This window comes from Choloepus didactylus, chromosome 19 (genome assembly GCF_015220235.1).
Source record: "Choloepus didactylus isolate mChoDid1 chromosome 19, mChoDid1.pri, whole genome shotgun sequence".
Taxonomy (NCBI): domain Eukaryota; kingdom Metazoa; phylum Chordata; class Mammalia; order Pilosa; family Megalonychidae; genus Choloepus; species Choloepus didactylus.
This window is the reverse complement of record NC_051325.1, coordinates 16094393-16108447: the sequence shown is the minus strand read 5'-3', so window position 1 is coordinate 16108447 and position 14055 is coordinate 16094393. Positions and strand designations below refer to the sequence as shown.

Below are 14055 nucleotides of genomic sequence, written 5' to 3'. Positions count from 1 at the left end.
TAGAAGTTGGACCCTTACCTTACACCAAATAAAAATAACCCCAAATAGATCATAAACATAAATGTAAGGCTAAAATGAAAACTATAAATGTAAGAGTAAAATGGAAGAAAATAAAACTATAAAATTCATAGAAGAAAATACAGGGGCAAATTTTTGTGACCTTGTGTTAGGCGATGGTTTCTTAGATATGACAATAAAAGCACAAGCAACAAAAGAAAAGATAAATTGGACTTCGTCAAAATAAAAACATTTGTGCTTCAAAGGACACCATCAAGAAAGTGTAAAACAACCCATAAAATGTGAGAAGATATTTGCAAATCATATGTCAAAGGGACTTGCATCTAGATTATATGAAGAATTGTTACAACTCGACAAAAAGACAAATAATCCAATTTTAAACTGAGCAAAGGATTTGAATAGACATTTCTTTAAAGAAGATATTACTACTGGCCAATAAGCACAAGAAAAGATGCTCAACATCACAGTCATTTGGGAAATGCAAATTGAAACTACCCCATCACACCAACTAGGATGACTAAAAATAAAACGGACAGAAAATAACAAGTGTTAGAAAGGATGTGGAGAATTGGAACCCTCATTTGTTTCTGGTGAGATTATAAAATGGTGCAGCCACTTTGGAAAACAATTTGGCAGTTCCTCAAAAAGTTAAACATAGAATTACCATGTGAGTTGTCAACTCTACTTCTATGTATATACCCAAGAAAAGTGAAAACACATTACCACACAAAAATTTGTATGTGAATGTTCACAGGAGTATTATTCACAATAGCCAAAAGTTGGAAACAACCCAAATGTCCATCATCTGATGAATGGATAAAGAAAACGTGGTAGAGCCATACAATGGTCACTACTCAGCCATAAAAAGGAATGAAGTATTGATACATGCTACAACATGGATAAACCTTGAAAACACCATGCTGAGCGAAAGAAGCCAGTCACGAAACACCACATAGAGTATGATTCCATTAATATGAAATGCCCATAGAGACAGAAAGTAGATCAGTGGTTGCCAGGGATTGACAGGAGGGTAATGAGGAATGACTGTTAACGGATATAGGGTTTCTTTGTGGGTTATAAAAATATTCTAAAATTGATTGTGGTGATGGTTGCACGACTCTGTGAATATACTAACAACCCCTAAAACTGTACACTTTTTAAAAGGGTGAATTTTATAGTATGTAATTATATCTCATTAAAACTTATTAAAAAGTGTCACACTGGCGAGTAGGAAAACAAAGTCTCCTTGTGTGTTGGGGGGAGGGCGACGATGGATAAAAGGTTAATACAGCCTTTCCGTGATGAACCCTGTACTAAATCAAGCTCAGCTGCATCTGCTTCGCCTCTCGCCATGGCAAGGAGGGGTTTGCACAGACCTGTCCAGGTGTCAGTGGTTCTCAGGGGAAAGGATCTGTATTAGTTTCCTGCGGCTGCTTTAACAAATCACCACAAACTTGGTGGCTTACAACAACAGAAATAGATTCTCTCACAGTTCTGATACCGGTTACAGGTTGGGGGAGTAGATAATGGATCTTCCATTATTCAGCCAACTTCAGGGCCTAAACTTTTGAGAAGGCTGGCTAGATTTTGGGGGGTGCAATTTGAGGAAGAAAACATTACCGTTATACTTTTGAGATGGCTAAAAAACAACAGATTTAATTTTGAAGAGCAGAAATAAATTTCTAAATATCAACCATACATGAATTATGTATTTTATATCCATGATTTTTGTTTGCTCTGTTTTTCTTTTTTCCTTTTGGGTAAATTGCTTCAAGACAAGGACTAAGCTTTTACATTTGAGGTGTGTTTTACACATAGTTAATTTATGTGACTTCAACATTAGTTCAATGCTAGGAGAGAAAGAGGGAAAAACACCAACCTAAATGGTGCCGAAAATCCACTACCCTTTCTCTCAATGAGCTGAGCCCCCGTGGTGAGTGTGGGAGGGAAGAGGGCATCTGATGTGTCCTTAGCCCCTGTCCATCTCTCATTCTCTGGGCATCTCTGGGCTCTAATGTGCCTCTCAGAATCCCCCAACATAAGCAATTTATACAAATTAATTCATTTTATCCTTACACAAGCCCACAGGGGCAGGCACTCATATTAACCCGTTTTACAGATGAGGAAACTGAGGAACAGATACGATAAGTGCAGAAATATCACAAGTAGTCCAGGGACAATTCTGCCCCCCAGGGAACATTTGTTGATGTCTGGAGACATTTTTGGCTATCACAACTGCAGGGAATGCTACTGGCATCTAGTGGATCGAGGCCAGGGATGCTGCTAAACATCATACGATGCACAGGACAGCCCCTCCTGAAAAAGAATTATCTAGCCCCAATGTCAACAGCGCAACGCAAGAAACCCCACCCTACTGGGATGAAGGCGTCCTTCTTGCTACTGCTGGGGAGAATCACATCACCCTAGGTCATGTCCACTTCATGACAGACATGGGGGTATAGAAGCCAAGCCCACTCACCTCGATTCAGGTCGGTTTGGAAAGGTTATCTTATCCCCAGAACTTCACATGGGGATATTTGAGACTTACAATGAGACTGCTCCACTTCTCCCCCTGCTTTCCTCCTTCTTTTCCTTCCCTTTCACAGGTGTGTTTCCTAAAAGCACACCCAGTAAGCCTCCTGCAAGCTCATCTCCCCCTCACAGTCTGCCTCTGGGGAACCCAACCTGCAGCAGTGTGTCTCTGTCTCAGGTACATGTTTTTTGGTATTAAAGGAACTCTAAACACAAGATAACAACATCATCTGACACGTCATTGAACTTAATCAACAGTGATCGACTCCAGTGCAGAGGAAAAACTGGCTGTGTTGGACTTACTGAGAGAAAGTCTATTTGTCTCCAACATGTCAGCTTTCTAAGGGATTATCAAGGGTAGTTTTGACCTTCTGTGACTTTGGTCCTGCATGCTGATGGCTGACTTTGAACCCTGACCCTGAAGAAGATGGGGCTCCATCCACTGACTGCCTGTGGAGCCCACAAAATGGCCACACTCAAGGCAGGGCCCCTTGTTTGCTTTTCTAATGTCACATGGCGCCATGCGGGGTGCTATGTGATGTCAGTTCCCACAATCATTTATGGCTGAGATTGAAACATTTACACAAAAATCCATCAATGGTGCCAATTAGCTGCCATCCTCCACCTCCTTCCTAAACAAACCTCCCCCTCCCAGCCTCCTTCCTTTCTTTCTCAGCCCCACCCCACACAACCTTCACCTGTAACCTTCAGCCCTCACCTGTAACATTAAACCTATCTACTCCACATTAATCCTGTGCCCCTGAGTAAGACCCTCATACTAGGATACTGATGGTCAATATTCCCTGGGACAGAAATGACTTTGAAACCCAGGTCTCCCATAACGGTGCAAGGACCTGGCTCTGTTTCAGCCCACATAGCACAGCCAAATTATACACTCAGTGGTGAATGCATTTTTTTCCAAGTCCCCACCCTTGGATGAATGAATGTGAAACACGCATTGTGTGACCATATTGTGCAAACACAGGGAGATGACTGTGCTCACCTCCACTTAGTCTTCATTTCCTAATTCTTCTCCAAGCACCTGATTTCCAACTGTTCTTCTTTTGGACATTTCATCTTACTTGAAGGAGGCTGAAGGGGTGTGCAGGAGGAGGTACGTTACTCTAAAGAGTTTGGGACTTTTTAACCTATAGTCAATGGGGATGACTGAAAAGTTATGTTATTATTGTTGTTGTTGTTTTTTTTTTTACATTTTTACTGTGGTGACATATATGCAATACAAAATTTCCCATTTTAACCACTTTCAGGAATATAACACACAATGTTGTGCTACCATCATCACCTCCATCACCAAAACTTTTTCATCCCCCAAACAGAAATTTTGTACTTATTAAGCAATAACTCCCCATTCTCTCTCCCCATCTCCTTCCTAGCCCATGGTAACCTGTAATCTACTTTCTATCTCTATGTATTTGCTTATTCCAGGTATTTCATATATGTGAAGTCCTTTTGTGCCTGGCTTATTTCACTCAACACAATGTCTTCAGAATTCGTCTGTGTTGTAGCCATGTATTAGAACTTTATTCCTTTATATGGCTGAATACTATTCCACTGTGTGGATGTACCACATTTTGTTTATCCATTTATCTGTTGATGGGCACTTGGGTTGCTTCCACTTTTTGGCAATTGTGAATGATGCTGTTATGAATGTTGGTGTATAAGGATCTGTTCAAGTCCCTGTTTTCAATTCTTTGGGGTATTTAACTAGAAGTACAATTGCCAGGTCATATGGTAATTCTGGGTTTAACTTTCTAAGAACTACCAAGCTCACTAGCAGGTTTTAAGGAGGACAGCTCCATGTTTTTGAGTGAGAAAGTAAGTTCACTCTGATGGCAGTGCAGTGGTTATGCCTCCCACTGATTTTACATATAGGAACAATTATCACTACTAGCAATGAATTTCTAAGGGGCTTCAAGGTTTGAAAACAACACAGCAAGGACAAATGATCCTGAAGGCCTCAGGCTCCCAGTACACGTGAGTTTAAGCAAGTTTACTCCTTGGGCCTCTGGTTCTAATATTACCACTGGACCCTTCTCAAGCTCCCATCAGAACAGACATTAAAAGGTCAGGAGCTGTGGCTGGAACGTCCTTGTCCTTTCCTTGAGGAGAGCAGCTGTCACTCTGGGCATTTATGGGTCAAGGCAATGCTGAGACTGGCAGGAGTTGATGTGATCTTAGGACATCAAGAAGTTGGGATAAAGCAGAAACACAAGGTTCAGAAGTTCTGGCTTAAAAAGCTAATTGTGTTAAATCAGCCATTCTTCCTAATTTTTGTCCCATGCTGGTAATCATAAAAAGAGATGTTATTTGTACACCTCCCTGGATTGAACTGGAGAGACCTTACATATTTCTAAATGGAGCTTGGGGGAAAACGATTATTTATATTTTCTTTATATGATGGACTTACAAAGAAAACCAAAAACTATATGATATGATATAATTATAAGAATAATTTGTGTAAAACTTCCTGATAATATGCCGGTGATTTATTTTTTATAGATGAAAATCTAGAGCTTGCTCCACCGAGTCTCACTTTTTTATATCAGGTATTACATTTAACATTTCTGCACACAGTTCCTGATCAAGACATTTTTAATGGGAATATCTTCAATTCTTGATAATCATCATGGGGAAGATGCTTTCTTGGCACAAGAAGGGATGAAAAAATGTAAAGCCCTTTTTTTTCTGCTCATATTTCAAGTGAGATTTTGTATTGAAGTATATCATGTATATAGATATGAACATGAAACATAAGTTTGCCACTCAGTTAATTTTCAGGATCCTCCAGTGCCAGCACCCAGGTCAAGAAATGGGACAACCCCAGAACCTTCGATTCCCCATTCATGCCTTTTCTTAACAAAAGAAAACTTATCTTATCACTCCCCAGAAAACCACATCCTGACTTCTGTAACTGGAATGTAAACACACACAGTCTTCTATAGAATTTATACACATACTGTCTTCTAGAAGTGCTTGGCTTCTTTCTTTCAACATTCTGAGATTTATTAACATATTGTTTCATGTAGCAACAGTTCATTCATTCAGAAGACTGTATAGTATTTTACTATATGAAAACACCACAATTTGTCTGTCTGTTCTCCTGCTGATAGATATTTGAGGGGGAAGGGTGTTATGGGTTGCATGGTGTCCCCCCAAAAGATCTGTTGAGGTCCTAACTCCTGATTTCTGTGAACGTGACCTTATTTGGAAATTGGGTCTTCGTAGATGTAATCAAGTTAGGGTGCAGTCATACTGGATTAAGGTGGCCCTCATCAGTATGACTGATGTCCTTATAAGAAGAGGGAAATTTGGACACAGAGACAGAGAGGAGACCACCATGTGACAATGGAGGCAGAGATTGGAGTGATGCAGCCACAGACAAGGAATGCCAAGATTGCTGGGAGTCACCAGAATCTGGAAAAGGCAAGGAAGGATTTTTCACTAGAGCCTTTCGAAGGAGCACAGCCCTGCTGACACCTTGAGTTTGGACTTCTGGCCTCTGGAATGTGCGAGAACTCATTTCTGTTATTTAAGCCTCCCAGTTTGTGGTACTTTGTTACAGCAGCCCTTGGAAGCCAACCTAGGTGGTTTCTGGGTTTTGCCTGTTGGGGTCTTGTAGCTCTGCACACTCTTGTACTCGTCTTTTGGTGCACACTTGTTTGCAGCTCTGCTTGGCATATATCTGGGGACAAAGTTGTTGGGTCATGGGGTGTGTACACAATCAGCTCCAGTAGAAGTGGTTCCAACTGACACACCCACCAGGAGTACAGAGAGTTCCAGCTGTTCCACATCTTTGCCAACACACGGTATTGTCAGTCATTATTTTTAACAATGATTTAAAAATTTATAGCAGTGGAAATTATATGTAAAAGATCTGACAGCTCTTTTCTTCCATTAACAATGGTGATGTTGAAATTTTTTATCTGACAGTGGCAATGAATTTTGAATACAAAAGAACTTAGTCACACCAGGTATTTCAAAATAACGCGATGAAACTCATAGCATGCACTGTTAGAGTGGTCTTCCTGATGCCAGCTTGAATGTCACCAAGACCCACCCAACTGCAGATGGACACTTTTCCACAATATGTGAAGACTGGCAGTGACAGCCACCCTCGCCCTATCCTCCCCACTCTCCTGCCCCCAGGGTGAGGGAGACTCGCTGGTGATCCCCACTGGTTGGGGTGCTCCAAGATCAATTATTGCTATATACCTGGCTTTGGTGTAGTAATGCTCTTAATTAATCAGCTTCACCAGCACATCAAAGAGGTAGAAAACCTATTATTATCTCCATGGAAAGAGGAGGAAACTGAGATGCATAAATGTAAAGGATTGTTTTCAAATTGCATGGTGAGTTGAGTGAAGCCAGAAGCCCAGCTTCCCACCATTTTCTTGTGGCAGAGCTTGGCTCACAGAGGCCAACTTCTGAGAATAGTAACCCCACTGGAGGGCTGCTGCCACTCTCCTATTCAAAGAGAGGCATCCAAGACCTGAAAACAGAATTTCACTGGGCCGTGATGAATAGGGCAGATCTCTGAAGTTCATTTTCAAGTGAGCAACCCTGTGAAGTGTATACCTTAACTTCAGAACCTACTAGGCATTTCTGGCAGTTTTTCTGTTCTCTTCTATTTCTTCTCTCCCGTCTTTTTATCTTTGTGTCTAATCATGTGTCTCTCCCTCCTTCTCTTTTCTCTATTTTTAAAATAACCACAATTGCTTGTACTTATTGACTAAAGCTATATGTTCCGTTTCAATCTCTTAAACCCTGTGAATTTAATCTTTTACGTCTTCTGAAAACAAAATTAAAATTAATTAAATTCCCCAGCTCTGTAACTTTCTGGTTGTGGATTCTGGGCAAGTTATGTACCTCTCTGTGCCTCATTTTCTTCACCTGTAAAATGGGAATAATGACAGCACTTACTTCATAGGGTCACTGTGGAGATTAAATGATGTGATACATAAACAGCTTAAAAGTGTGCTTGGCACCTGAAGGAGCTCACTAAGTTTTTGCTAGCACCTCGGCACCCCCCACCCTACAAGGGGCAATAAGGGGCTGCGTTTACAGGGAAAGGTGCCTGGGTCAGCCAGGCGCTCAGACGCGATGCGGATGGCAAAGGGGTTAGCAAGGTGTCCCAGTGGGAATCTCGCTCGCGCTCACCCCAGGACGCCTTCGCTCTTTGTGTGTGTATGGAGGCGGGTTGCTAGACTAAGGCCTGTTCAAACCTGGAAGCCCCGTCCGGGAAAGGTGCTGGGGCCAGCTCCGGGCCGGGCTCTTTAGAAATTGAATTGGGAGAGCTTCGTCCGCGGGAGGGGTTGGGTGGCGTGCTCTGGCCGCCCCCGCCGGGTAGAAAGCAGGGCGCGGTGGAGAGCCCCCTGTCCCAGGGCGGATCGAGGTACCCCAACTCGCCCAGCTCAGCTCGTGCTCGCCCAGCCGCGCTTCCCGCGGAGCCGGCGCTGCTCGGCTCTCCATTGCTTATGCCTCGCGGTGGCAGGCGACACACGGATGGCTGCGGTTCTGCGCTCGAAGGGTCGAGCCTGGCGCGAACAGACGGCGTCGCGCGCTCGGCTACGGCCCTGGCGAGGGCGCGGGCAGTCGGGCGCGAGACCGTGACGGCCGGCGCGGGGATGTCGAGGAGCTCGAAGGCGGTGCTGGGCGTCTCGGTGCTGCTGACGGCGGCCATTGTGGCCGGCGTGCATCTAAGGCAGCGGCAGGACCGGCAGGTCGGTGTCACGTGACCGTCTCTTCCGGGGCCCGCGCGGCGGCTGTGGCGGCAGCCTCGGGCCCTTTTCCCGTCCCCTTGTGGTTCCCTGGTTCCTCTCCTCCTCCTGGTGCTTTTTCTTCTCGGCCTCTCCTCTCCTCCCGCGACGGTGCTGCCCAGCACCCTCGTTCGTTCGCGACTGCGGCCTGCCCTTCTCCCCGGCCCTGGGTGCTGCAGGTCCCGCCGCGGCCCGTGTGCATCTGGAGGCCCGGGGTGACCCCCTACTGATCTAGCGCCCGGGAGCTCCGGCCCTGCGGCTATAAGTTGTCTTACTCCCCGCAAACGCTGGCTTTTTGGAGTGTTCAGCGGTTCTGCTTGAAAATTTCAGGCCGCCTACAGAGATGCGAATCTTTCAGCATCTCACTTGAGTCGCTAGGAAGTAAGAGGGCGGGAGAGGTGTATTCAGCAAGTTACCTCACACCAACCCTAGGCCCAAGGTTGGGGCTAAAGCTGAGTTTAAGACCTAATGATTATTGTTTTCCATGATAAAGGAGGCTCCCCCACACCCCACCTTCTGTGCCTTTTTGGCTGAGGAGATTTGATGAGATACGTGTAATTTCGTTTTCTTAAAGGAACGGTTTGCTATGGAGACTAGATTCTGGGAGCCATAGCAGTGTCAGCCTCCAGATTTTCTTCTTGGTACTTCTCTATATGGAAATATCCCTGATTTATTGATCAGTGCTGACTGTCCCTTCTGTCTCGGATTTTATCTTTCCTTTCTTGTTCAGGTTGGCTAACGTTTAATGACTGACCATTTTGGGAATACAAAGATATTGGGGAATACAAAGTGGGGCCACACTCACCCCCTTTGGGAATACAAAGTTATGGAAACAGCCACTCCAGAGCCTATACATAATTCATAACAGTGCTGAATGTTGACTGTGAAAACGGGCAACTAGGTGAACCTTGAGAGAACATCTTGGCAGGTACTGGGGTTGAACCTAGTTTGCTAAGGATGAGAGTAATGAAATGGATGAATCAAGACTAAAAGTCTTTAGAAGGGCTTGCTCGGTGCATCGGACTGTGCTATATGCTAGGTATACAGAGCTGAAGCAGTTAAGATCTTTGTCCTTTGTTCACAATCTGTAGAAATCAGGGGAGAGGAAGCTGTGGGTAAAGAATTTTGAGGAGAGTGAATGAGAAGATTATGTTGAAAGAGCATGGAAGAGATGGGATTAAAGTATAGGTTGGGAGGGTTCAGCTCTTGGAATAGCAGAGGCTGACATCCTCTAAAAAGGAAAAGGAACACAATCAGAGATGGAGTAGAAGACAGTTGTATGTCAGATGTAGTTCTGAAGTCAGTGATGTCAGTGATTTTCAAACAATATTGGGTAGGAACAGGTTAGAGCTTGCTTCTGAAACTTGCTACTCATGGGACGTTCCCCGGACATTTTTACAGTGTATCTAAGGGTTGGACTCCACTCCACACCTATTAAGTCAGAATCTCTTGGGGATGAGAACCTGGCCTAGATATGCTTTAAAAGTGAGCTAAGTCATTCTAACATGCAGCCAGGATTGACAACCACTGTGTTAAGAGAGTGAAAGAGCAGATTTAGAGTCCTGGCTGTGAGATATTTGGAAGTTGGAGATGAAGAAAAGATTGAACCTGTTAACTTGTGTTTATTTTACATTCAGTCATTCATTAAGGATATACTTTCTAGCAGTGGGAAAAAGAGTAAGACAAATGATTGGCAGGGTGGCTGTGTCAGAAGATTCAAGGAAGCAAAGAAATAAAATGATGACTGTTTTGCCCCTCGTATTTTGATTTTCTACCATGTGGAGGCATAATCTTTAATCCTCACAGTAACCCAACAAAACAAATGGTACTACGTGTGGAGCCAGAGTTCAAGATGTTGGAGTTGTTCTGGGGAAGAGGTCTTGGTTGGTTGGTAAGGGGGGCGAGATGGAGGTGGAGGGGAAGGGTGTATGAGACAGTCAGCGACTTAGACCTTGAGACCTGGAGGAAGGTAGCAGATGATGGGAGGGAGAGCAAGAGGGTAAGTGCCAAAGGCTCTGAAGAGGGAAGGACAGACAGGAAGGACACCAAGGCAGGTGTGGAAGAGCAATTCCAGTGGGCCTGGGAGGTGGATGGGGTAAGTATGCCATGGTGTAAGGAGTATTAGAAAGGAAGAAATGTTGGGTGAGAAGCTGAAATAAGCTGCTTCATTTCTTGTCTCTGTTAGGGGAGATCTTTCAAGGACCTAAGGTTGGAGAAAGTTGGTTTTCAGTTGAGTTATCAGTCCCGGGACCCTTAAATATCTCAACTCTTCCATAATATCAAGGTGGTCCAGTAAGTACTTGTTGAGCTTTAAACTTGTATAATAGTAACTTTTTAAAAATACCCATACCCCTGGCCTAAGGCCCCAGTAATTCTTCCTCTTAGAGCCACTGTTAAAAAAGTATTAGATTGATGTCACCTAGTTCCTGAAGAAAACAGGAAATAACTAAATTAATTGAAGTTCTCCAAACCTGTTACATGTTAACTAAAATAATTAACTCCCTTTGTCTCTAATGGGTTTTGCCAATTAAAGAATCATTTCGGGGAGATTGCCCTAGACCTCCCAGATATAGATAAGCCTCTGTCTGTCACTCTTGTTTCATGTTAATTAAATGATTCTCTCTCTTTGTGTCTGAACCAGCATAAAAACCAATTGAAGAAACACCTCGGGGAGGCAGATTTGGGAAAGCTTCCCCTGTGTCCCACTGGCATAAACAAACACTTTTCTTTCTCAAAAAAATGTATTAGATTATTTTGTGACCTATAAACTATGAAATATTATCAGTAATGACTGAATTACTGTTTTAAAAGTTTCATCTTAGGTGCCAGGTCCACATTCTGGAATTTTCTTCTGTCTTTTTGGTGCTCATCAAGGTATCTACCATTAATGGGCCTTTATTTTTACCTCTGGTAGTAGCAATCATTGTTTCCTTCTTTCCTTGTTATGTAATTGATTAGTAACTTCTGTATAGTTTTTAACTTTTTCTCTCTGCATACTAGAAGAAGCCATGTTCTTTATTTTCTTTCATCCTTATAGTTCAGATTTTAGTAATCTGCCCTCTCTCTCTCCCACTCCACCCTGCCCCCTGGATGTTTACTGTTCAGCTAGGATAATTGCTAACAGGAAAGTTGTTCACAATTACTGTATTAACTCTCTTGAAGTGTTAAAGCATCATGTGTCCATTAAACTGCTTTTAAAATTTAACATAGTGCCAGGTTTTTCTTTTTTAATTATTCCAATTAACTTCTCTGTACTAAATGTTCAGGAATTTCTTAAAATATGGTAGTCTATTGCATTTTACATCTGTACTGAAAGTTAAAATAGTAATTGGGTTCTTAGAATTTGGAATCTGAAAGTTTTAAGTGTATTTTGGTAACACTGTTATTTGGATTCAAATGGCACAAGGATGGGAACCACCTGTTCAGGGTGTTGCTGAAATCTGTTTCTTACGTTTTTAGAGGCTTCGTGACGGAGTGATCAGAGACATTGAGAGACAAAATCGGAAAAAAGAAAACATCCGTCTTTTGGGAGAACAGATTATTTTGACTGAGCAACTTGAAGCAGAAAGAGAGAAGATGTTATTGACAAAAGCATCTCCAAAAACATGACTTGAAATGAAAGTTACATATCGAGACGGACATCATTCGGAGTGTGTTCTTGTGTATTGTTGATGAGTAGCTTAGTGTAATCGTCAACCTTTCTTTTGTCACTGTCCTTTTAAACTTCATCAGATACATGACAGTGGAGCACATATTCTAAATTTCTGCTTTAAAAGCCCCGTGTGTCTGAATAAAGAAGTTTGGGCAGGTGCTCTTCTAAAGAGTTTCTGTCTGTGTGATTGTGGTAGAAGCCCATTGAATCTTGGCGTGCAGAGTTTGGGATCGTTACCGGAAAGTACTGAACCTGTGAGAAGGGATGGAGAGCAACATCCACCTGAGTAGTCTGATAAGTCGGCATGATGATGAAGCCACAAGAACCTCAACCTCGGAAGGGCTGGAGGAGGGTGAGGTGGAGGGGGAGACCCTCCTGATTGTTGAATCGGAGGACCAGGCCTCCGTGGACTTGTCTCATGAGCACAGCGGGGATTCCCTCAACAGCGATGAAGGGGACGTGTCGTGGATGGAGGAACAGCTCTCCTACTTCTGTGACAAGTGCCAAAAATGGATACCAGCCAGTAAGGAGCCTCTCGATTCCTTTGACTTGTCAATTCCTGTGTGAAGTTTGTTTTTCCTTCCTGTGAAGAAACATGAATAGGAAATAGACCTCAGTTGATAATATATTTATTATCAATTTAGTTGAGCCACAAATTTATATAAAACATAGACACATTTGTACTAATTAAAATTACTGTTAACCTCTAGCATTTGTTAAATTAATGTTCTTCGTGGTAACCCAATAAAAATTAGAAAATTGGAAATCCTGTGTTAGCAAAGAATTAGCCATATTTTTCTAACATGAACATGTTATTAAGGATTTGGGGCCAAATTCTAGCCCCAATGTAGATTTAAAGTTCAAGTTCATAAAAATTACTCTTAATATTTAATTTATTTGGAAAACTACTGCTCCTGTATGCTGAAGTGAGGTCAGAATCAGCAGGTTGAAGGTGTAGGGTGCCCTTTTTGTAGGTCCAGTCTTATTTTCCACTTCTTTCTGGCCTCTTTGATCAGGTACACAGCATACATACCCGATGGCTTGCTGCAAATGAGGTTTTCAGCCAGCTTTCCAGCTCTCACGGAGGAGCACACTTTGCCAGCCGTCATATGATTTTGACCAAGACAGGATTTTTCTAACAGGCAGACACTGACCAGTAGAGATAGATATACTAGAGGAATTCTTTGCAATAGAATATGTAACTAGGTCAGAAAAATTTATATACATTTTTCTGTTAAATGAGTCATTTTCTGGTATGTGGAAATGTTTTTGTTAAAATGATTTCAACTGTTTCTATTAACAACTTAATAGTAACATTTTTTACGGAAAACAAACCTAGAATTTATTCCTTATTGGCTAGTTTTTGCTTCTGAGATGTCTGTTTCTGCTTATTATTTAAGGTTCTGCTTGAACAGTTCAGTGGCTTTTCCCTTGTCCTCCCAGGATCAATTTTAAACTGCCTTCTTTTAATTTAAAAAGCCCTCCATTATCAGGCCCTTGCTGACTTCTTTAGCCTCTCTCCTTTGAACCCTTCCCATCTGCAACATAAGCCAAACTGCATTCAGGAGGAGCTTTTAATTCTCCACAATTGGGACTTTCTCCTTTGTGACTTTGCACATGTTTATTTCCTCCCTGGAATCTGCATCTCCTTAGCCTCTACTCCTTCCCCCCATGCACACAGGTACCCGTCTTCACCTGGTCAGTTCCTAGTCATCCTTCAGGTCCCCACAGTGCCCCCCTTTTCTAGCTTTCCTTTCTTTCTTATATGGGTTGGGCGCCCGTTTTTGTGTCCTCGCATTACCCTGTGGCACACGTCACATGCCACTGTAGCATTTCCAGTTCTCAGAGCAGCAGCATCGCCTAGGAACTTTCAAAAATACAGAAGCCCAGGCCCCACTCCCAGAGCTTGGTTCACTTCATCTGCGGTGGGCCCAGGCATATTAGAAAAAGCGAAGGAAACCCACTGCTTGAGTGATCCTGAAGTTTGGTGAAATGGGAGATCCACTGCATTATTGTGATCACCAATTTTCTTGTATGTGCCCTCTACAGTTTGTAAGCCAGTGAGGATAGGCACTG

General features: G+C 42.9%; 2 protein-coding genes across 10 annotated transcripts in view; both read left to right on the top strand.

The window, feature by feature from the left end:
- Positions 1–8105: 8105 nt before the first annotated feature.
- On the top strand, positions 8106–11970 carry LOC119515520 (protein PET117 homolog, mitochondrial). 6 transcript variants are annotated; one of them, XR_005213070.1, is made up of 5 exons: positions 8330–9255; positions 10134–10218; positions 10513–10619; positions 11139–11201; positions 11787–11916. XR_005213070.1 is itself a non-coding variant. In XM_037811555.1 (2 exons), exons 1-2 carry the CDS (start codon positions 8196–8198, stop codon positions 11934–11936), a joined length of 246 nt encoding a protein of 81 aa, XP_037667483.1. In that variant the 5' UTR covers positions 8106–8195; the 3' UTR covers positions 11937–11970. The 6 variants fall into 6 exon arrangements, 1 of the variants encoding a protein (XP_037667483.1); XR_005213073.1 differs by lacking the exons at positions 8330–9255; positions 10134–10218 and adding an exon at positions 8191–8291; XR_005213071.1 differs by lacking the exon at positions 10134–10218.
- Positions 11943–14055, top strand: part of KAT14 (lysine acetyltransferase 14) — a 47381-nt gene continuing 45268 nt past the window's right edge. For 3 of the 4 annotated variants that reach the window (XR_005213068.1, XM_037811554.1, XM_037811552.1), the window contains exon 1: positions 11944–12502. Coding sequence is in view for 3 of the 4 variants with exons in the window: in XM_037811554.1 (XP_037667482.1) it covers positions 12244–12502 (259 nt within the window). In the remaining variant the exon portion in view is untranslated. Of the gene's footprint in view, positions 12503–14055 lie in introns of all 4 variants that reach the window. The other variant, XM_037811553.1, reaches the window with a different exon arrangement.

What these genes read in the sequence shown, in the direction of transcription:
- LOC119515520 (XM_037811555.1), top strand. Translation starts at nt 8,196, where the DNA reads ATGTCGAGGAGCTCGAAGGCGGTGCTGGGCGTCTCGGTGCTGCTGACG. An exon ending in GGCAGCGGCAGGACCGGCAG is followed by an intron (nt 8,292 to 11,786) that starts GTCGGTGTCACG and finishes TTACGTTTTTAG; the next exon opens with AGGCTTCGTGACGGAGTGAT.